The sequence below is a fragment of the Ranitomeya imitator genome, chromosome 5, assembly GCF_032444005.1.
Source record: "Ranitomeya imitator isolate aRanImi1 chromosome 5, aRanImi1.pri, whole genome shotgun sequence".
Classification (NCBI taxonomy): domain Eukaryota; kingdom Metazoa; phylum Chordata; class Amphibia; order Anura; family Dendrobatidae; genus Ranitomeya; species Ranitomeya imitator.
Window position 1 is genome coordinate 525,466,561 of NC_091286.1, and position 22,262 is coordinate 525,488,822.

The 22,262-nt window shown below is 40.4% G+C and overlaps 1 protein-coding gene across 3 annotated transcripts in view; it reads left to right on the forward strand.

The window, feature by feature from the left end:
* Nucleotides 1-21,921, forward strand: part of TRPC1 (transient receptor potential cation channel subfamily C member 1) — a 173,636-nt gene extending 151,715 nt beyond the window's left edge. Inside the window, exons 12-14 of one of the 3 annotated variants that reach the window (XR_011312485.1) lie at nucleotides 8,803-8,997; nucleotides 19,181-19,774; nucleotides 21,372-21,859. Coding sequence is in view for 2 of the 3 variants with exons in the window: in XM_069727566.1 (XP_069583667.1) it covers nucleotides 8,803-8,997; nucleotides 19,181-19,408 (423 nt within the window). In the remaining variant the exon portion in view is untranslated. Of the gene's footprint in view, nucleotides 1-8,802; nucleotides 8,998-19,180 lie in introns of all 3 variants that reach the window. The other 2 variants (XM_069727566.1, XM_069727565.1) reach the window with 2 other exon arrangements.
* The last annotated feature ends 341 nt before the right edge of the window (nucleotides 21,922-22,262 follow it).

Sequence of the window (22,262 nt, forward strand, 5' to 3'; positions counted from 1 at the left end):
TACAATCTACAAGGAAATGGGGGGACACAATAGGTGAAAAGTGCTTGTTATTTCAGGTCTGGCGATTATAATAAATAGGGATTTTCATACAAAGCTGCATGATCCGGTCATCAGCCCGTGTGTTTAAGTGCAATAGTCAAGTATCAAGTGCAGTTATCATGTGTATGGAGGGTGTGGAGACAGATGAATAGTAGAGTGCAGATTCAGAGTAATATTTGGAAGGAGGGAACAGGGCAAATTTAGTTTACTGAGTAGTTGATGTGGTACGCTTGTTTGAAGAGATGGATTTTCAAAGCGTGCTTGAATAGGTCGGGGCTAGGTATCAGTCTGATCATCTGGGGAAGTGCATTCCAGAGAGCTGGCGCAGCACGAGAGAAGTCTTGGAGATGGAGGTGTGAGGTTCAGATTACAGGGGAGGTTAGTCTTAGGTCATTTGTAGAATGGAGGGCACATGTAGGGCGATAGACAGAGATGAGAGAGAAGATATAAAGCGGTGCAGAACTGTGGAGAGCTTTGTGGGTGAGAGAGATGAGTTTATACTGGACCCTGTGGTGAATGGGTAACCAGTGTAATGACTGGCACAAGATGGAGGCATCGGTGAAGTGGCTGGACAGAAATATGACTGGCTGCTGCATTCAAGATGGATTGGAGAGGAGAAAGTTTGGTAAGAGGGAGACCGATCAGAAGAGAATTGCAGTAGTCCAGACAGGAATAAGAGCGACAGTAAGAGTCTTAGCAGTTTCAACGGTGAGAAAAGGTCGGATTCTGGAGATGTTTTTAAGATGCAGGTGACAAGAGCGAGTGAGTGATCGGATATAGCGAGTAAAGGAAAGTTCGGTGTCGAATATCAACCCAAGACAGTGGGCATGCTGCTTGGGAGTTATGGTTGAACCCTCCAGGGTAATTTCTATGTTGGGTAGAGTGAGGTTAGTAGAAGGGAGAAGCACAAGAAGTTCCGTTTTGGAGAGATTTAGTTTCAGGTAGAGGGTGGACGTGATGTTAGAGACAGCAGATAGACAATCCTTGGTATTTTAAATTAGGGTAGGGGTGATGTCGGGGGAAGAAGTGTATAATTGGGTGTCATCAGCATAGAGATGATACTGGAACCCAAATCTGCTGATTGTTTGTCCACATGTATGCAGTCCTTGAGCAGCCGATCGAGGGTGCATACTGCTGTGCGAGATGTGAGCACGTTGTGCATTTGGAAACCCAGATTCTGACTCTAAATGTGCAGCTGGCAACACTGAGATCCATAGACAACATGGAGAGGAGTCTTCTGCTCACGGAGCAGACGCTCAATGGGACAGATGAGGGGGGGGATGGTGGGATGGAGCTGCAGGACAATGAAGTAGCAAGCTGGGTGACAGTTAGGAAGCGGGGTAGAGGAAAGAGTGCCAGGGAGGCTAGTCCTGATCTGGAACACCCCAATAAGTTTGCTAAGTTGGCAGATGAGGGGGGTGCCAGTACAGGGGTAGCACTGCTGCAGCCAGGCATGTCCTCTGAAAGCCGGAGGAGTGACTGCTCCAGTAAGGAGGGAAATAGGAGAGCAGGGCAGGCCAGACAGGTGCTGGTAGTGGGCGACTCAATTATTAGGGGAACAGATAGGGCAATCTGTCACAAAGACAGGGATCGTCGAACGGTGTGCTGCCTACCTGGCGCTCGAGTCCGACACATCGCTGATCGGGTGGACAGATTATTGGGAGGGGCTGGTGAGGACCCAGCGGTCATGGTGCACATTGGCACTAATGACAAAGTTAGAGGTAGGTGGAAGGTCCTTAAAGATGATTTCAGGGAATTAGGCTGCAAGCTGAAAGCAAGGACCTCCAACGTGGTATTTTCCGAAATACTGCCGGTACCACGTGCCACGCCAGAGAGGCAACGGGAGATTAGGGAGGTTAATAAGTGGCTCAAGAATTGGTGTAGGAAAGAGGGGTTTGGGTTCCTGCAGAACTGGGCCGACTTCTCAGTTGGCTACAGGCTCTACGCTAGGGACGGGCTGCACCTCAATGGGGAGGGTGCAGCTGTGCTGGGGGAGAGAATGGCTAGAAGGTTGGAGGAGTGTTTAAACTAGGAATTGGGGGGGAGGGTATTCATTTTATAGGAGGGGAAGATAGTGCAGACAGAGTCCTGGGCACAAATAAGGAAGTTGGGGGTGGCGGTGGCATGGGGGGTGGGGTCAGAACAGTTAATAATTTAAGAAATAGAAGTACAGAGAGGAACATAAAGTGCATGTATACTAATGCCAGAAGCCTCGCCAACAAAATGGACGAATTAGAACTAATGTTGTTGGAGCATAATTATGACATGGTGGGGATATCTGAAACGTGGCTGGATGAGAGCCATGACTGGGCTGTTAACTTGCAGGGCTATAGCCTGTTCAGAAATGACCGTACAGATAAGCGAGGGGGAGGGGTGTGTCTGTATGTAAAATCATCCTTAAAACCCATCCTGCGCGATAATATAGGTGAATTTAATGAAAATGTAGAATCCCTGTGGGTGGAGATAAGGGGAGGGGGAAAAAATAATAAATTACTGATAGGGGTTTGTTATAAATCTCCAAAAATAAAGGAAGCAATGGAGAATATCCTCGTAAAGCAAATAGATGAAGCTGCGACTCAAGGAGAAGTCATTATTATGGGGGACTTCAACTACCCTGAAATAGATTGGGGAACAGAAACCTGCAGTTCCAGCAAAGGTAATCGGTTTTTGACAATTATGAGAGACAATTACCTTTCACAACTGGTTCAGGACCCAACAAGAAGGGGGGCACTGCTAGACCTAATATTAACCAACAGGCCAGACCGCATATCAAATATAAGGGTTGGGGGTTACTTGGGAAATAGCGATCACAAAATAATAAGTTTTCATGTATCCTTTAAAAAGATGTGTAGTAGAGGGGTTACAAGGACACTAAACTTCAGGAGGGCAAATTTCCAACGGATGAGAGAGGATCTTGGTGCAATTAACTGGGACGATATCCTGAGACACAAAAATACACAGAGAAAATGGGAGACGTTTATTAGCATCCTGGATAGGACCTGTGCACAGTATATACCGTATGGGAATAAACATACTAGAAATAGGAGGAAACCAATATGGCTAAATAGAGCTGTAAGGGGCGCAATAAGGGACAAAAAGAAAGCATTTAGAGAATTAAAGGAAGTAGGTAGTGAGGAGGCATTAAATAAATACAGAAAATTAAATAAATTCTGTAAAAAGCAAATCAAGGCAGCAAAGATTGAGACAGAGAGACTCATTGCCAGAGAGAGTAAAAATAATCCTAAAATATTCTTTAACTACATAAATAGTAAGAAACTAAAAAATGATAGTGTTGGCCCCCTTAAAAATAGTCTGGGTGAGATGGTGGATGAGGATGAGGAAAAAGCCAATATGCTAAATGACTTTTTTTCATCAGTATTTACACAAGAAAATCCCATGGCAGACAAAATGTCTAGTGATAAAAATTCCCAATTAAATGTCACCTGCTTAACCCAGCAGGAAGTGCGGCGGCGTCTAAAAATCACTAAAATTGACAAATCTCCGGGCCCGGATGGGATACACCCTCGAGTACTGCAGGAATTAAGTACAGTCATTGATAGACCATTATTTTTAATATTTAAAGACTCCATAATAACAGGGTCTGTGCCACAGGACTGGCGTATAGCAAATGTGGTGCCAATATTCAAAAAGGGAACAAAAACTGAACTCGGAAACTATAGGCCAGTAAGCTTAACCTCTACTGTGGGTAAAATCCTGGAGGGCATTCTAAGGGACGCTATACTGGAGTATCTGAAGAGGAATAACCTCATGACCCAGTATCAGCACGGGTTTACTAGGGACCGTTCATGTCAGACTAATTTGATCAGTTTCTATGAAGAGGTAAGTTCCGGATTGGACCAAGGGAACCCAGTGGATGTAGTGTATATGGACTTTTCAAAAGCTTTTGATACGGTGCCACACAAAAGGTTGATACATAAAATGAGAATAATGGGGATAGGGGAAAATATGTGCAAGTGGGTTGAGAGCTGGCTCAGGGATAGGAAACAAAGGGTGGTTATTAATGGAGCACACTCGGACTGGGTAGCGGTTAGCAGTGGGGTACCACAGGGGTCAGTATTGGGCCCTCTTCTTTTTAACATATTTATTAATGACCTTGTAGGGGGCATTCAGAGTAGAATTTCAATATTTGCAGATGACACTAAACTCTGCAGGGTAATCAATACAGAGGAGGACAATTTTATATTACAGGATGATTTATGTAAACTAGAAGCTTGGGCTGATAAATGGCAAATGAGCTTTAATGGGGATAAATGTAAGGTCATGCACTTGGGTAGAAGTAATAAGATGTATACTTATGTGCTTAATTCTAAAACTCTGGGCAAAACCGTCAATGAAAAAGACCTGGGTGTATGGGTGGATGACAAACTTAAATTCAGTGGCCAGTGTCAGGCAGCTGCTACAAAGGCAAATAAAATAATGGGATGCATTAAAAGAGGCATAGATGCTCATGAGGAGAATATAATTTTACCTCTATACAAGTCACTAGTTCGACCACACTTAGAATACTGTGCACAGTTCTGGTCTCCGGTGTATAAGAAAGACATAGCTGAACTGGAGCGGGTGCAGAGAAGAGCGACCAAGGTTATTAGAGGACTGGGGGGTCTGCAATACCAAGATAGGTTATTACACTTGGGGCTATTTAGTTTGGAAAAACGAAGACTAAGGGGTGATCTCATTTTAATGTATAAATATATGAGGGGACAGTACAAAGACCTTTCTGATGATCTTTTTAATCATAGACCTGAAACAGGGACAAGGGGGCATCCTCTGCGGTTGGAGGAAAAAAGGTTTAAGCATAATAACAGACACGGATTCTTTACTGTAAGAGCAGTGAGACTATGGAACTCTCTGCCGTATGATGTTGTAATGAGTGATTCATTACTTAAATTTAAGAGGGGACTGGATACCTTTCTGGAAAAGTATAATGTTACAGGGTATATACACTAGATTCCTTGATAGGGCGTTGATCCAGGGAACTAGTCTGATTGCCGTATGTGGAGTCGGGAAGGAATTTTTTTCCCCAATGTGGAGCTTACTCTTTGCACATGGGGTTTTTTTGCCTTCCTCTGGATCAACATGTTAGGGCATGTTAGGTTAGGCTATGGGTTGAACTAGATGGACATATAGTCTTCCTTCAACCTTAATAACTATGTAACTATGTAACTATGTAACTATGTAATAGGGGCCGTGTAAAGAGAGAAGAGGAGGGGGCCTAGGACTGAGCCTTGCGGAACCCCGATAGTAAGGGGACGAGGAGAGGAAGAGGAGCCGGCAAAAGATACAGTGAAGGAGCGGTCAGAGAGGTAGAAGGAGAACCAGGAGAAGGCTGTGTCCTTGAGGCCTATAGAGCGGAGCATAGTGAGGAGGAGCTGATGAACCACAGTGTCAAATGTGGCAGAGAGATCCAGGAGAATCAGCAGAGAGCAATGACCTTTGGATTTAGCTGTTATTAGATCATTAGAGACTTTAGTGAGGGCAGTTTCAGTGGAGTGTAAAGAGTGGAAACCAGATTGTAAGGGGTCAAGAAGAGAGTTAGATTAGGGGGTCAAGATAGCGGATTAGACGGGAGTGGACCAAGCGTTCCAGGAGTTTAGGTTAGAGACAGGCCTGTAGTTAGCAGTGCAGTTCTGGTCCAGGGATGGCTTTTTAAGTAAAGGGGCTATGATGGCATGTTTAAATGAGGAGGGAAAGATACCTGAAGAAAGAGAGAGGTTAAATATTTTAGTCAGGTGAGTGGTGACCACTGGTGAGAGAGACTGCAGGATATGTAAAGGAATAAGGTCTCTGTTGCAGGTTGTAGGCCGAGCAGAAGCGAGGAGCTTGGAAACTTCTTCTTCTGAAACAGGCTCAAAGATGTCTAGTGAGCTTGAGGTGCGGCAGGGAAGGGGATCTAGGCACTGAGGAGATTGCGCTGAGATATTCTGATGGATGTGGTTGTTTTTTTCTTAGAAATAAGTGGCCAGATTCTCACCGCTGATGTTGGTGATGGGAGCCTGTACTTTAGGTTTCAGGAGGGAGTTTAAGGTTTCAAAAAGTCGTTTTGGGTTGTTGGATAATGAAGTGATGAGGGTGGTGGGTAGGATTGCTTGGCTAGATAGAGGGCAGAGTTATAGGTTTTGAGCATGAACTTATAGTGGATGAAGTCTTCTGCTAAGAGAGATTTTCTCCACTGCCGCTCTGCACACCTTGAGCAACGCTGAAGAAAGCATGTTTGCATAGTGTACCAGGGCTGCTGCTGTCTGTGGGGTCTTTCTGCGTGTAGAAGGTGCTGCTTCATCTAGGGCATTCTTCAGTGTATTATTGAAGTGTGACAATGCTAAGTCTGGACAGGAGAGGGAGGAGAAGGGGGCTAGAGATGTGTGGAGATTGTCCACAAGCTGCTGGGTATTAATGGTATGTGTAGCCCGATAAGTGTGGTAAGTGGGGGTTTCCCGAGTGGCGAGACAATTCTTAACAGAGAAGGAAAAAAGGTTGTGATCCGAGAGCGGGAGAGGGGAGTTAGTAAAGTCGTGCAGCGAGCCGGGACGGGAGAAAACCAGGTCCAGAGTATTCCCGTCCTCATGGGTAGGAGAATTAGTAAACTGTGAGAGGCCAAATGAAGAAGTTAGAGAAAGAAGATGAGAGGCAGATTGGGAGAGGGGGATCATTGATGGGGATGTTAAAGTCTCCCATGATGAGGGCGGGGATGTCACAGGATAGAAAGTTAGTAAGCCAGGTGGCAAAGTGGTCTAGAAACTGGCGGAAGGAGCCTGGAGGGCGATAAACAACAGCCACTCGCAAGGAGAAGGGCTTAAAGAGTCTGACGGCGTGGACTTCAAAGGAAGGAAATGTGAGTGAGGGAACTGGGGGGATGACCTGGAAAGCACATTGTGATGAAAGAAGCAAACCAACACCAACCACCCTGTCTGTTCTCAGGTCTGGTGGTATGTGAAAATTTCAGCCCACCAAACGAGAGTGTGGCAGCGGTGGTGGTGTCTGAATGCTGGATCCAGGTTTCTGTAATAGGCAGAAGGTTAAGGGAATTAGTGAGGAAAAGATTGTGAATGTAAGTTAGTTTGTTACACACAGACCGTGCATTCCAGAGAGCACAGTGGAAAGCGATATGAGAAGGCATGCACTGAATGTTAATAAGATTAGCAAGGTTTCTATATGTAGCTGGGCTAAGGAAAAGCAATCGTGGACTGTGGATGACTGGATGAAAGTTATATTCAGCGATGAATCATGAATCTGCATTGGACTAGGTGATGATGCTGGAACTTTTGTTTGTTGCCGTTCCAATGAAATTTATAAAGATGACTGCCTAAAGAGAACAGTCATTGATGATATGGGCTGCATGTCAGGAAAAGGCACTAGGGAGATGGCTGTCATTACATCTTCAATAAATGCACAAATGATGTTGATATTTTGGACACTTTTCTTACCCCATCAATTGAAAGGATGTTTGGGGATGATGAAATCAGTTTTCAAGATGATAATGCATCCTGCCATAGAGCAAAAACTGTGACCTTACATGTTTTTTTCAAGGAATGTTTTCAATGTCATGGCCTGCAAATAATCCGGATCTCAATCCAATTGAAAATCTTTGGTGGAAGTTGAAGAAAATGGTCTATGAAAAGGCTTCAACCTGCAAAGCTGATGTGGCATCTGGAGAAAGTTGGAGCCAGATTGATGAAGAGTGCTGTTTGACACCAATTAAGTCCATGCCTCAGAGACTGCAAGCTGTTATAAAAGCCAGAGGTGGTGCAACAAAATACTATTGATGTGTTGGAGTGTTTTTTTGTTTGTTTTTCATGATTCCATAATTTTTTCCCTATGCTTGGTTATAAAAAAGTAACCATTACTGACTACCATGTTTTTTGTTGATTGCGGTCCTGCTGCTGGGTTGTTGCCCTCCTACAGCCCCCTTCAAGTCTCCTGGTGTACTGGCCTGTCTCCTGGTAGCACCTCCAGCCTCTGGACACTACGCTAACAGACACAGTAAACCTTCTTGCCACAGCTCGCATTGATGTGCCATCTTGGATGACCTGCACTACCTCAGCCACTTGTGAGGGTTGTAAAGTTCGTCTCATGCTACCACGAGTGTGAAAGCATAACCAACATTCAAAAGTGACCAAAACATCTGCCAGAAAGCATTGGTACTGAGATGTGGTCTGTGGTCCCCACCTGTAGAACCACTCCTTTGTTGAGTGTGTCTTGATAATTGCCAATAATTTCCATCTGTTGTCTATTCCATTGGCACAACAGCATATGAAATTGATTGTCAAACAATGTTGGTTCCTAAGTAGACAGTTTGATTTCACAGAAGTTTGACTGACTTGGAGTTATATTCTGTTGTTTAAGTGTTCCCTTTATTTTTTGAGCAGTGTATATATATATATATATATATATATATATACATATATATATATATATATATATATCACAGCTATTTTTTTGCTTTCAGCTATTGTTACATAATAAAATATTGCAATGCATTTTGGATTATTATTATTAGTGGTTTGTCCCTTTTCTGTCCCTTATTTTATTTGTGAGACCTTGGAGATGTAATTTCTGTTGACACTATGTACCCTATACTGCATTTAGGTTTATTTTTATACGACAATGACTTTATTCATTAGTCAATCACTTCAAGTGTTTCGAAAACTAAAGACCTAACCATCAGTACAGATAAACCTTGGGTGTTTTATTTTGCTAAGTCCTAACTTCTTTCAATGTCTGATCTCTTTGTATCTTTGTATTTAGAATCATGAAGATAAAGAGTGGAAGTTTGCCCGGGCCAAGCTTTGGCTGAGCTATTTTGATGACAAGTGTACGCTCCCTCCACCTTTTAATATTATCCCCTCTCCCAAGACTATCTGCTATTTGCTTAACAGTATGAGTAAATGGATCTGTTCTCATACTTCAACAGGGAGGGTCAAGCGACAAAACAGTCTCAAGGTAAAACCAGTAATCATTTGCTAAACTGTCCCAGACAGCATAATATCCACTTAATGTTTTAACCTTAGATGTCAGACTTGGCTAACCCTCCAAGAAGTCAAGAAAAATGAATTAAAGTTTTATTGTAGGAATGCAGCATAGAAGAAGCTTGCTCAAAGAAGGTGTAAAAAAAGCAAAAAGTTTCTTCATAAACTATTTTTTAATCGTTTTCAAACTCTGGGAATTTTGTGGTGTTACTCATTATTTTCTAATAATTTGTACACTTATTTTATTTTTGAGATGTCTTTATGTAAAACTGCCAGAACAAAACACCATGCTAAGAGCTTGATGGATCTTAAAAAATGCCACTGGCCACAAAAATGAAGATGAAAAAGCCAAAAAAACAAAATGCTGAGTATGTAGACTTTTCAAATATTTGCTATACACTTTTCTTCTTTTCTTCAAAGATGCATACTTTTCCCTATATATATGGTTTAAGAAACTGTCTTCCAAAATCTGGGAGTAGGTTTGGGATTTGATTTTGAATTCATTTTCAACCAGAAAATGCCCAACTAGCTCATCTTTAAAAATACCAGCCTATAGCATTACCCCATCTCCAACTGAATGGAGTCTTAGTCAAAGTGGATGTCTGTGCCCGTTACTGATCCAGCTATGACTTAGGATAAGAACCCAAATCAAAAACTCAGTTTGCAGACGTGCATTTTGGGGGGTTTGCCTCTCATCAGTGAAAAGCAAGAAGTTTAATTTGGCTTATTGTGAGATCTCTCACATGGGGTCTAAAGGGGAACGTTTCTGTTTGCGATTACCATGCCATCATAAGCAGACCTATAGGCTATGCAATAGCACTCTCCACAAGTATCTCCCCTTATTCCACTGTCAGAGACATCTCACCTAGACACAAAAACACTTGATATGCACTGATGAGAAGAAAACACCTTGAAACAAGTGTCTGCAAAAGGAATGTTTGGTTTGGATTTTTATCCTAAGTTAAGTGGCATGGCTCGATATTGGCTTTTAAGATTGTTACCCTCAATAGATGCCACTACAGTTCTAGTTCTTTTCCTCTATCAAGATGATATTTGCATATTTAAACTCCAAGGGGACTATTACATAGCCTGTGTCACTCATCTGGGGTTGAACCCTTAAGCCTGTGCTTTATGGTTGGCTTTTCTGTCCATCGAACAATAGCAGATACACCTTTTCTCTGGGTGTTTAGTTTCTGTTATTCTTGCATGAATCTTTTAAGGGTAACAGATGTTTTTATTTACTCATTGATCTGCCTTATCACCTTTCAGCTGCAGCTTTATATACTTTCCTCCTGCTGGTATTTCCTGCTGGTGATAGTCTCATTTGGATGTCCAAGCATACTGCTGTAGTTTAAGCCAGTCAGTTAAAGACCAGATAGGGTTTATATCTCTGTTGTTTATGTTCTTTACCTTGCACCTAGCTCCTGTTTCTTTTTGGGGAGTAGGATGCATATTCTATAACAGTACGTACTTAATGCTTTATTTTGGATTTTGTTGTTTGTTTTACTCACTCTGGGATCTCTTTCTATTTCAGCACACTTTCCTTTCTGTAGGTAATTTGCACTCTGCTCTACAGTATGTTCCAGTTCTTTAGAAGGAACGTGACACACTCCACAGACTTTCAGGCAGTATAGGTCTGATTTGCCATCGTCTAGTCTGTGGTTATGGCTATCTCAGCTCATGCAGGAGCCACTAGGGACTGCGGGGTCAGGATCTGTAGCCTGTACAGGAACCAGCAGGGTCAGTTGCAGTTTTTAGTATGGTACCTATTGTTCACTAGTGAGTTGCTACACAATCATAACAGTCTATAAATTTCCTTATGCTGCCTTGCCACTCTCCACACGTAGAAAAGTTCTGCCTTACAGAATTCCCTATCACACACAGGGAGAACATGCAGATTCCATGAAGATGTTGTCTTTGGTGGGATATAAAACCAGGATCCCAGCGCTGCAAAGCAACAATGCTAACAATTGAACCAGCATGCTCTCCGTGTGGAGAGTACAATATGCTTAAAGGAGTTGTCAACTACTCATCCAACGTCTCTTCAATGAGCAAGGTTTACGGCCAGTAAAATAACACCACTTATATTCACCTCCATTTCTGGCGACTTTTCAGCAGTGTCGGCACTCACTCTTTCTGGGATCACCTCACATTGTTATGTCACACAATCCCTGGGTACAATCAGCGCTGGGTTCACTTTCTCCACATGAGAAAAACAAACAGTTCATGAGCTCACCAGTGTGGATGATATATTGAAGCAGAGCGTGGTGCATGGAGGAATCAGAATGGCTCCTGAGCTGAAACCATGGATGAAATAGTGGAATAGTAGAGCTGCCCCCCAAATTTTTTGTATATAAAACATCACAATTATTTGGATATGGCTAAAATAAAAGAAAAAAATGAATATAGTGTAAAATAACATGATGCGCATCGGACAAGGCGCTTCTAGCCTTACATGCTCTTAGTCTAAGAGAAGAGCCGATAAGGATTGAAGTGCCTAGACCCGGTGTCCACCATGTTATTTTACACTGTCTTCATTTTTTATTTGTTTTTAGCCATATCCAAATAAATGTGATGTTTTATATATAAATAATATCTCCGCTTTTGGACATATCAACATCAAGAGGAAGTGAACGGCCAGGCGCAGCTCTCACTTCCTATTGACATCTGATTCGTCCAAAAGTGGAGAAAGTGAAGCCAGCGCTGATTGGGCGCAGGGATTGTGTGACATAACAATGTGAAGGGATCACCGAGAGCGCGAGTGTCGATACCACTGGAACGCCAATGGAGCCGGAGGAGAGTATAAAGTGTTACTATTTTACTCAAAAACCTTGTCCACGAAAAGCTTTCTTAAATAAAGGACTTAGGTTTTTGACACTGTAAACGGAGTGTTGCTGCTTTTTTCTCTATTTTGGAATATTATTTTACTGTCCACAAACATACTGATTGAGAAGGGGTTGTCCGAGTAGTGGACAACCCCTTTAAGTTGCTGCTGCATATTTTGCTTGTGTTTACAGGTTTTATGGAAATAAAATACGATGTAAGAGGTGAGGCATTGGAGTTTCCTTATACGATGTAGCAAACACTGAAAGAAATAAGTTCTAGCAAACGCAACAGAGCTATAGGGTGTAAAGAAGTGTTTGGAGGAGTTAAGTCTTTCATATGCTTTTGATTGAAAACTGTAGGGAAGCTAGGTCATGTTTCACAGGTGATCTTAATTATATAATGTCTTTGTTGTATTTTTACCTTTTACTACATAGAACAGAGTTTTATGGTCAGGTATTGTATTTCTGCAGCAACTTTATAATTCCCCCCTAACCCCACCGACCTAAAGAAACAGTATGTTGTAGATTTTATGTATGTTTTGATCTTGCCATGCACTTTCTAAGGTAAATGGAGTTTTATGTGGGACCATGTACACGGTGTAAAGTTTTTTGGTCTTGAATAAATGCAAGATATTGACTTTTAGGATTGCTACTTCCAGTAGATGGCACTACTGTAGAGTTCTAGTCCTCTTCTTTTCTGACGAGGATATTTGCATAAATATAATGTAGGAATTCATTATGAAGGTAATCATCATTAGTTGAAATCAGACACCACAGATTTTTATCTAAAACTAGCTGAAGAGCCCGGCGTTGCCTGGGCATAGTAAATATCTGTGGTTAGTTATAGCACGTCACTTCTCTTATTTTCCCATCACGCCTCTCATTTTCCCAATCACATCTTTAATTTTCCCCCTCACATCTCTCATTTTCTCCCTCACACCTCTCATTTTCTCCCTCACTCCTCTCATTCCTGCCTAACACTTGTCATTTCGACCTCACATCTGTCATTTTCCGATCACTACACTATTTTCCCTCACTCCTCTCATTTTGCACTCACACCTTTTCATTTTCACCTCACACCTCTCATTTTCACCTCCGTATATACATGTTTGTCATCTCCCTTATATATACTATACACCTGTATGTCATCTCCTGTATATAGTATATACCTGTATGTCATCTCCCCTGTATATAGTATATACCTGCTGTGTCATCTCCCCTGTATATAGTATATACCTGTATGTCATCTCCTCCTATATATAGTATATACCTGTATGTCATCTCCTCCTATATATAGTATATACCTGTATGTCATCTCCTTCTATATATAGTATATACCTGTATGTCATCTCCTCCTGTATATAGTATATACCTGTGTCATCTCCCCTGTATATAGTATATATCTGTGTGTCATCTCCTCCTGTATATAGTATATACCTGTATGTCATCTTCTATATATAGCATATACCTGTATGTCATCTTCTCCTGTATATAGTATATACCTGTAGGTAATCTGCTCCTGTATATAGTATATACCTGTGTGTCATCTCCTCCTGTATATAGTATATACCTGTATGTCATCTCCCCCTGTATATAGTATGTACCTGTATGTCATCTCCTCCTCTATATAGTATATACCTGTGTCATCTCCCCTGTATATAGTATATACCTGTGTGATCTCCTGTATTAGACCTCGTTAACATGTTATTTGCTCAGTATTTTTACCTCAGTATTTGTAAGATAAATTGGCAGCCTGATAAATCCCCAGCCAACAGGAAGCCCTCCCCCTGGCAGTATATATTAGCTCACACATACACATAATAGACAGGTCATGTGACTGACAGCTGCCGTATTTCCTATATGGTACATTTGTTGCTCTTGTAGTTTGTCTGCTTATTAATCAGATTTTTATTTTTGAAGGCTAATACCAGACTTGTGTGTGTTTTAGGGCGAGTTTCGTTTGTCAAGTTGTGTGTGTTGAGTTGTGTGTGGCGACATGCATGTAGCGACTTTTGTGAGATGAGTTTTGTGTGGCAACATGCGTGTAGCAACTTTTTGTGTGTCGAGTTGCATGTGACAGGTTAGTGTAGCAAGTTGTGTGCAGCAAGTTTTGCGCATGGCGAGTTTTGCGCGTGGTGAGTTTTATGTCTGGTGCCTTTTGAGTATGTGCAAGTTTTGTGTGAGGCAAGTTTTGCAAGTGTTGCAAATTTTGTGCATGTGGCAATTTTTCCGCATGTGCAAGTTTTGCGTGTGGCGAGTTTTCCATGAGGTGAGTTTTGCACTTGTGGCGAGTTTTGCGTGAGCCTAGTTTTTGCATGTGGCGAGTTTTGCGCGTGGTGAGTTTTGAGCGGCGACTTTTGTGTTTTGACTTTTATGTGGCGAGGTTGGTGTATGTGTGGTGAAATGTGTGCTGAGGGTGGTATATGTGTTCAAGCACGTGGTAGTGTGTGGCGCATTTTGTGTATGTGTTCATATCCCCATGTGTGGTGAGTATCTCATGTCGGGGCCCCACCTTAGCAACTGATCGGTATATACTCTTTTGCGCCATCGCTCTCACTCTTTAAGTCCCCCTTGTTCACATCTGGCAGCTGTCAATTTGCCTCCAACACTTTTCCTTTCACTTTTCCCCATTATGTAGATAGAGGAAAAATAGTTTGATGAATTGGGAAGCGCGGAGTTAAAATTTCACCTCACAACATAGCCTATGACGCTCTCAGGGTCCAGACGTGTGACTGTGCAAAATTTTGTGGCTGTAGCTGCGACGCCTCCAACACTTTTCATTTCACTTTTTCCCCATTATGTAGATAGGGGCAAAATTGTTTGGTGAATTGGAAAGCACGGGGTTAAAATTTCACCTCACAATGTAGCCTATGACGCTCTCAGGGTCCAGACGTGTGACTGTGCAAAATTTTGTTGCTGTAGCTGCGACGCCTCCAACACTTTTCCTTTCACTTTTTTCCCCATTATGTAGATAGGGGCAAAATTGTTTGGTGAATTGGAACGCGCGGGGTTAAAATTTCGCCTCACAACATAGCCTATGACGCTCTCGGGGTCCAGACGTGTGACTGTGCAAAATTTTGTGGCTGTAGCTGCGACGGTGCAGATGCCAATCCCGGACATACATACACACATACACACACACATTCAGCTTTATATAGTAGATTTACTTTTGCTACATGAAATTAAAATTAGTTAATGAAAAATTCCCCATTAGGCTTTTTGTTTCTAGCTTATATCCTAAAAGGTGATCCCTGAGGTTTTAACTTGTATTCATTTAAAATATCAAAGCTAGGCTTTGTATACAACTGTTCTCTTGAAATGCGTTTAGCACATGAAACCTATCCTTTGAGTAATCGTTTAGTATCTCTTGGGCGAACATACATTGGAATTCCTTTTTTAGTTGTATTAATTTTTATATTAAAAGACAACGGTTAAAATATGCAATGTATTCCGAAAGGCCTCTGTCAGAAGTAGAGTTTGAGAAACACTCCTCATACATACCTTTTATATCAAATATGATGTAAATCAAATATGATGTAAACAGAGTCTTGGGCAAGTAGAAAAATAGACTTGACTAAGAACCATTCAATAATATCAGTTCTAAACACGTAGTCTCATAAAACTACTCTTTTCAATTTGGAATTTTGTTTTGTCAAAAAATATTCCAAAAAAAAATATTAAAAAATATTAAAGGATATTTTATCTTTGAAGATGAGTGCTGAAAGCTAAGCATGTAACTATATTGTGGTATACACTAGTTGGGATCCATTACCGTGCACCATCAGACCATCACATGACATAAACGATTTTGGATGTTTATTTCTTGGAAAGTGAGCTGGAAATGTTTTTTTCCTTTAGACTACGCCACTCTACATCCCCTACATAAATAGGATTAAATCTTCAAATCTACAACACCACACAAGTTTGTATTTGTTAATTTGACAATAGGACTGGTTAGCAAATTTTGGATACCACAATGGTCATGTGGGTTTTCTTTGTACTTACTATTTATTGGTATGTTTACACGGGAGGCTGCAAATTTTCCTTTTGTTTTTGTTTTTTTGATTTTGCTGCTGGAATCAGCAGCAAAGAGGATAGGATTTTAATCTTATCCACACTTTGTGGAGAACAATTTTGGGGAAATTTGTTCATTATTTGCTGCTGCGGATGTCCCATATTTTAACTGCAGAAATATATCCTTACTAAGATATTTGCTGTGAAGTTCTGGGACATTTTTGGTTCACCTACAGACAATTTCATATGGTCTTCCAACTATATTTCAGTGATTCCTCTACTAGGGCTCTATTGTGATCTAAGTTTGGTTCAATAGAGTAGCGGGGTGGAGTAGACTAGGACTCTAGGTTTTCGCAGGCAAAACTCAAAAATGGAAGAGATAATTTAAGTAATTTCATAAGTCTGTAGTTTTTATTTTTTACCTATGCAGATTGAAGATTTTAATTTCTTGCTATTAACATGCTTTATGATTAAAAAAAAACACTGTTAAATATCAGATTAAAAAAGTGCCTCGCTAGAAATGAGTGAACCTTTTCAAAACCAACTTTGCCAATTAATCAAATTTTCATAAAAATTCAATTTGGGACAAATCAATCAGTCTTCTAGAACTGTACCAAATCCTTCCTAGTTCTTCAAAGGAAGTCACTGTAAAAGTAATCTCAAGATATATGGTTATGGGTACACGGATAGTAACTGTTCTCGTCACACATTATCTGTAATGTTTATTGCTAAGCTGTGCTCTGTGACGTCCTCTCATGGTACAGATTCAACACAAAATGGCTGCTGCCCTGGCTTTTATAGAGGCTATGATCGTCCATCCTTACTGACTTTGCTACTGTATAACATTCGATGTGATACCAGCAAGACATTATGGGGAAGCCTGCCCCCCGAGGTCAAGGGAGCCTTCTTGGGTTAATCAATTCCTCTGCAATGAGTAAAATGGTGGTAACCATTTAAGATGGTTCACACAAATTGTTCAAATTTGCCTAAATCAATGAATTCCTAAAAGTTTGACCCAAATCTGATTCGTATAGAAACAATTTGCTCATCTCTATGCCTCATATTATATTTGAGAAATTTGGATAAATGTTGTCAGATTACTAATTTCTTGGCTCTACAATCAGTCACATTGTCTAAGCTGCTTCTTAATTCCGGGCAGAGACCCCTCAGACATTGAAGTAGTCCATAGTCACATTAGGGTAGTTCAATGTCATCTACCCAATTAATAACCAAATATTTGAGCTCTGTTACAATCTGTCTCTTACTAATTTCCATATAAAGTGATATCAAGTTTAAACATACAAATGTGAACATTTAGAAACATTTTAGAAGAAGTAGTATAGACGCATCGTAGTATAGCATTAGTCAGCCAGTAATCTCACAACATACGCCTCCAATGTTCCAGTTTTCAAAATTCTCACTTTTAACCCATAAATCAGATATGCGAGGATTCTGCAATATATTTAAAGGTTACTACCTGATAGGCATGGTAAAGGTCCCATATTACAGGATGCTTTTTCTTATATCCACTTCAGATCATTGATCAGAATCAAATGCAGAAAATGACAAAGTCATGGATATTGGTTCACATAAAATAAATTAGTGAAAAAAAAAACACTTAGGCCTCAATGCACACCTCTTAATGAACCTGGTACTTCTGAAAAGTGGCATGTGACTTGCCAAAAATCTTACTTTAGTCAGGGACTGGAGATAGATTCTATAATCTGATCATGATTTAGAAGAGGTCTGGTATCACACACCCATCGTGCCACATCCTTCCCTGACGCTGCCCATTTTGCTGGGCGAAACTGATGCAAAATAGTCAAAATTGGCAACATTTTTATGCAATTCTACGATAAGCAAAAATGTACATTTTCAAAGCAATTTACACCTAAACTCGATTTGATGAATTGAGGCCATAGTATAACTTTCTATTCATTTAATCCCTGCTTTCTGTGAATTAGAAATACGGTGGCGGTCTTACTCTGTTTGACTTTTGCAGTATTATTAATAGTTCAATATTCTTTGTCAGGAATTACACACAGAGATAACTGTCACTGAGGAGGATCACTCTCTAGACTTAAAGGGAATCTATCATATGAAAATACGCAATTAACCTGCACATATGGGGTTAATCTGCAGGTTAATGGCTTTCTGAAACTTCCCGACGCCCGCACTGAGAGCCCCACTGCCGGGAGAAAATGAACTTATTTCCTCCCTGCAGTGTTTGGCATTCAGTTATAGGGTTGTCGCCTGAGTGGGTTTAGTCACAGCAGCTTAGCATTAGAGTGTACTGTCAGGCAGTGCCAGGGGTGCAGTTACAGCCGCCGTTCTCTATACACAGAGCCGTGACTGAACCCGCGGCAGCCCCACCTCTATGACTAGAAGCTGAATGCTGCCAGGGGAATAAAGCTTATTTCTTTCCAGCAGTGGGGTTCTCTGAGAGGTGGTCACACGGTGTCAGAATGCTATTACCGTGCAGATTAACCCCATATCTGCAGGTTAATGGCATTTTTTCACACGACAGGTTCCTTTTAAATGAGATCACCTCTCTCCTAATAAAACTTCCTTCACAACTCATGGATAAGCTTGAAGGTATTGCCAAGATAAAGTAGCCATGTTTTATCTCATATATATAAACAAAATAGAACAAAATAGGAGTAAAAAACGTCCAAATTGAAACAAGGTAAATTTATTAATACATAAACAAAAACATAATATAACGGACTGGGATCAGATAGTGACGGCTACCAATGTCCGGACACACAAGAAACATAAATGGGCAAGTACATAAAGTGCTTAGTGCATATTATAAGTAAGGGAATCAGAAGATACAGGGCTTAAACCGTATAACACCGCAATAGCGGTGGAACCAAATGTGCGCACAATCAATGGAGCCCCCGTTTCGCTCAGCTTTTTCAAGGTGACCGCACCTTGAAAAAGCTGAGCGAAACGCGCGTCGGTGCTGGCGTGGCGCATGTCCGGCCTCAGTCACATTATGGGTAAGCAAGGTTGAGAGGAGGGAACGGGGGCTCCATTGATTTTTTACTCCTATTTTGTTCTATTTTGTTTATAGTCATTCATTAGGAGTGTCCTTGAGGTACACTTATATTTGGACATCCACATGGGGATTAGTCTTTGTAGTACCTTATTGTATATTTGGCCCTTGGTGGTCTTGTTTTCATTACATGTTTTATCTCATGCGACGACCCCTTTAACCTATGATTTTTATTTACTTTTGTATGTCACCATTTTAAAGTTTGTGCTGTTTCATGTTGTTGACATTTATTAATGTTTATAGATTTTTGGAAATTCTAGGAATGGAAGAGTCTTAGGCAAAAGAGAGATGAAAACTACCAGAAGGTCATGTGCTGCCTTGTTCATCGATACTTGACTTCAATGAGGCAGAAGATGCAGAGCACAGACCAAGCCACCGTAGAAAACCTAAATGAACTCCGTCAGGACCTTTCTAAATTCCGGAATGAGATGAGAGACCTCCTTGGCTTCAGGACCTCAAAATATGCAATGTTTTACCCACGAAATTAAGACCCTCATTAAAGAGCTGACCTTTTTTTTTTTTGCCTATAGAGCTGTTTTTGCTGGTATTTTCTGCATTTCTTTGTGCCAGTATTTTATTGTCTCAGTTAAAGTGTTCATCTCATTATAGGTAATTTGGTTTTTAAGAAATCAGAAGGAAAAATCAGTTTTTATTATTTTTTTTTCAATATCCTTTGTCAGGAATGGGTGTCTTGTGTCTTCTCTGCAAGGCTCCAGTCCTTTATTTTTCTAAAACTTTTCACAGATCAGATAAAGCATTATGCAAGTGTACACGGATCCCTTACACTGCTGCCCAATTCTAATGGGGACAAAAGTGTCCTGTCCTGACGACTAATAATAATAATACAACCCCTGGCAAAAATGATGGAATCACCAGCCTTGGAGGATGTTCATTAAGTTGTTTAATTTTGTAGAAAAAAAGCAGAGCACAGACATGGCACAAAACTAAAGTGCCTTTCAAATGGCAACTTTCTGGATTTAAGAAACACTAAAAGAAATCAAGAACAAAATATGTGGTAGTCAGTAATGGTTACTTTTTTTTATCCAAGCATAGGGAAAAAATTATGGAATCACTCAATTTTGAGGAAAAAATTATGGAATCATGAAAAACAAACAAAAAACACTCCAAAACATCACTAGTACTGAGGCATGGACTTAATGAGTGTCAAACAGTACTCTTCATCAATCTGGCTCCAGCTTTCTCTGATTGCTGTTGCCAGATCAGCTTTGCAGGTCGGAGCCTTGTCATGGACCATTTTCTTCAACTTCCACCAAAGATTTTCAATTGGATTGAGATCCGGACTATTTGCATGACATTGACCTTATGTGTCCTTTTTCAAGGAATGTTTTCACAGTTTTTGCTCTATGGCAGGATGCATTATCATCTTGAAAAATGATTTCATCATCGCAAAACATCCTTTCAATTGATGGGATAAGAAAAGTGTCCAAAATATCAACATAAACTTGTGCATTTATTGAAGATGTAATGACAGCCATCTCCCCAATGCCTTTACCTGACCTGCAGCCCCATATTATCAATGACTGTTGAAATTTGCATGTTCTCTTCAGGCAGTCATCTTTATAAATCTCATTGGAACGGCACCAAACAAAAGTTCCAGCATCATCACCTTGCCCAATGTAGATTCGCAATTCATCACTGAATATGACTTTCATCCAGTCATCCACAGTCCATGATTGCGTTTCCTTAGCACATTGTAACCTTGTTTTATTCTGTTTAGGTGTTAATGATGGCTTTCATTTAGCTTTTCAGTATTTAAATCCCATTTCCTTTAGGCAGTTTCTTACAGTTCGGTCACAGACGTTGACTCCAGTTTCCACCTATTCGTTCCTCATTTTGTTGTGCATTTCCAGTTTTGTAGACATATTGCTTTAAGTTTCCGGTCTTGACGCTTTGTCTTCCTTGGTCTACCAGTATGTTTGCCTTTAATAACCTTCCCATGCTGTATGTATTTGGTCTAGATTTTAGACACAGCTGACTGTGAACAACAAACATCTTTTGCAACATTGCATGATAATTTACCCTCTTTTAAGAGTTTGATAATCCTCTCCTTTGTTTCAATTGACATCTCTTGTGTTGGAGCCATGATTCATGTCAGTCCACTTGGTGCAACAGCTCTCGAAGGTGGGATCACTCCTTTTTAGATGCAGACCAACGAGCAGATCTAATTTGATGCAGGTGTTATTTTTGGTTATGAAAATTTACAGGGTGATTCCATATTTTTTTCCTGAAAATTGAGTGATTCCATAATTTTTCCCCTATGCTTGGTTAAAAAAAAGTAACCATTACTGACTGCCACATTTTTTGTTCTTGATTTCTTTTAGTGTTTCTTAAAGCCAGAAAGTTGTCATTTGAAATGTCTTTAGTTTTGTGCCATGTCTGTGATCTGCTTTTTTTCTACAAAATTAAACAACTGAATGAACATCCTCCAAGGCCGGTGATTCCATAATTTTTGCCAGGGATTGTAATAATAATTTTTATTTATATAGCGCCAACACTTTACAATTACATAGGTCAAAAATGGGATGTGCAATAATTTGAGACGTTTAACACCTCAAAACTGACGCCGGTCGAATAGTCAATGCCAAACTACGTTTTTATTACAGTTCCCATTTTACTATGTAGAATAAAGTATCAAAATGGTCCATCCTGCTGCTTTATTGAGAACAAGTTACTATGAGATGCACAACTTTAAAGACTCGTTTGCATTTTTTTGCATATCCTTATAGTTTACCATGGTTCTGTGTAATATGAGAATGTCATTCATTTACATATATTTATTTTACTCAACAAAATATCAAAATATTTATAGTGTATGTTCCTTGAAATCAATTATGTCATGGCTTTCACAAAGTAAAAACTTTTATTATTGTTTATTTATGACAAATTGCTAAAAAAGATTAAATGTATATATGATTCCCAAAAATATCTCTGACTTTGTGGTCATTGACTTGAATAAAAGTTTTTAAAATAGAAAGTGAGCAAATAATATTAGCTTCTAAATTGTATTTAAGGTAACACACTAGCAAAGCAAAAGCATTATATTAATTATATTAAAGCTTGGACCACAGCAGCGTATATTCTCTGAATTGAGGGAATTGGGCAGATTATGCTAATCACACTCTGATCAGAGTGTGATCCAATTCTCTCGGATGAGGCTAAGCTGGAGTAAAAAAAAGTCTATCTATTCTGTCAGTCTGTGGAAATTGGACTGCACTCAGATGTCAACTGAGTGCAGTCCACTGTTTTATTTCCCGAGTGCCATCCAATGTTTTATGCTTTTAGGTCTCAGGGCTTGCTGTGCAACATTGAGTTTCAGCTCCC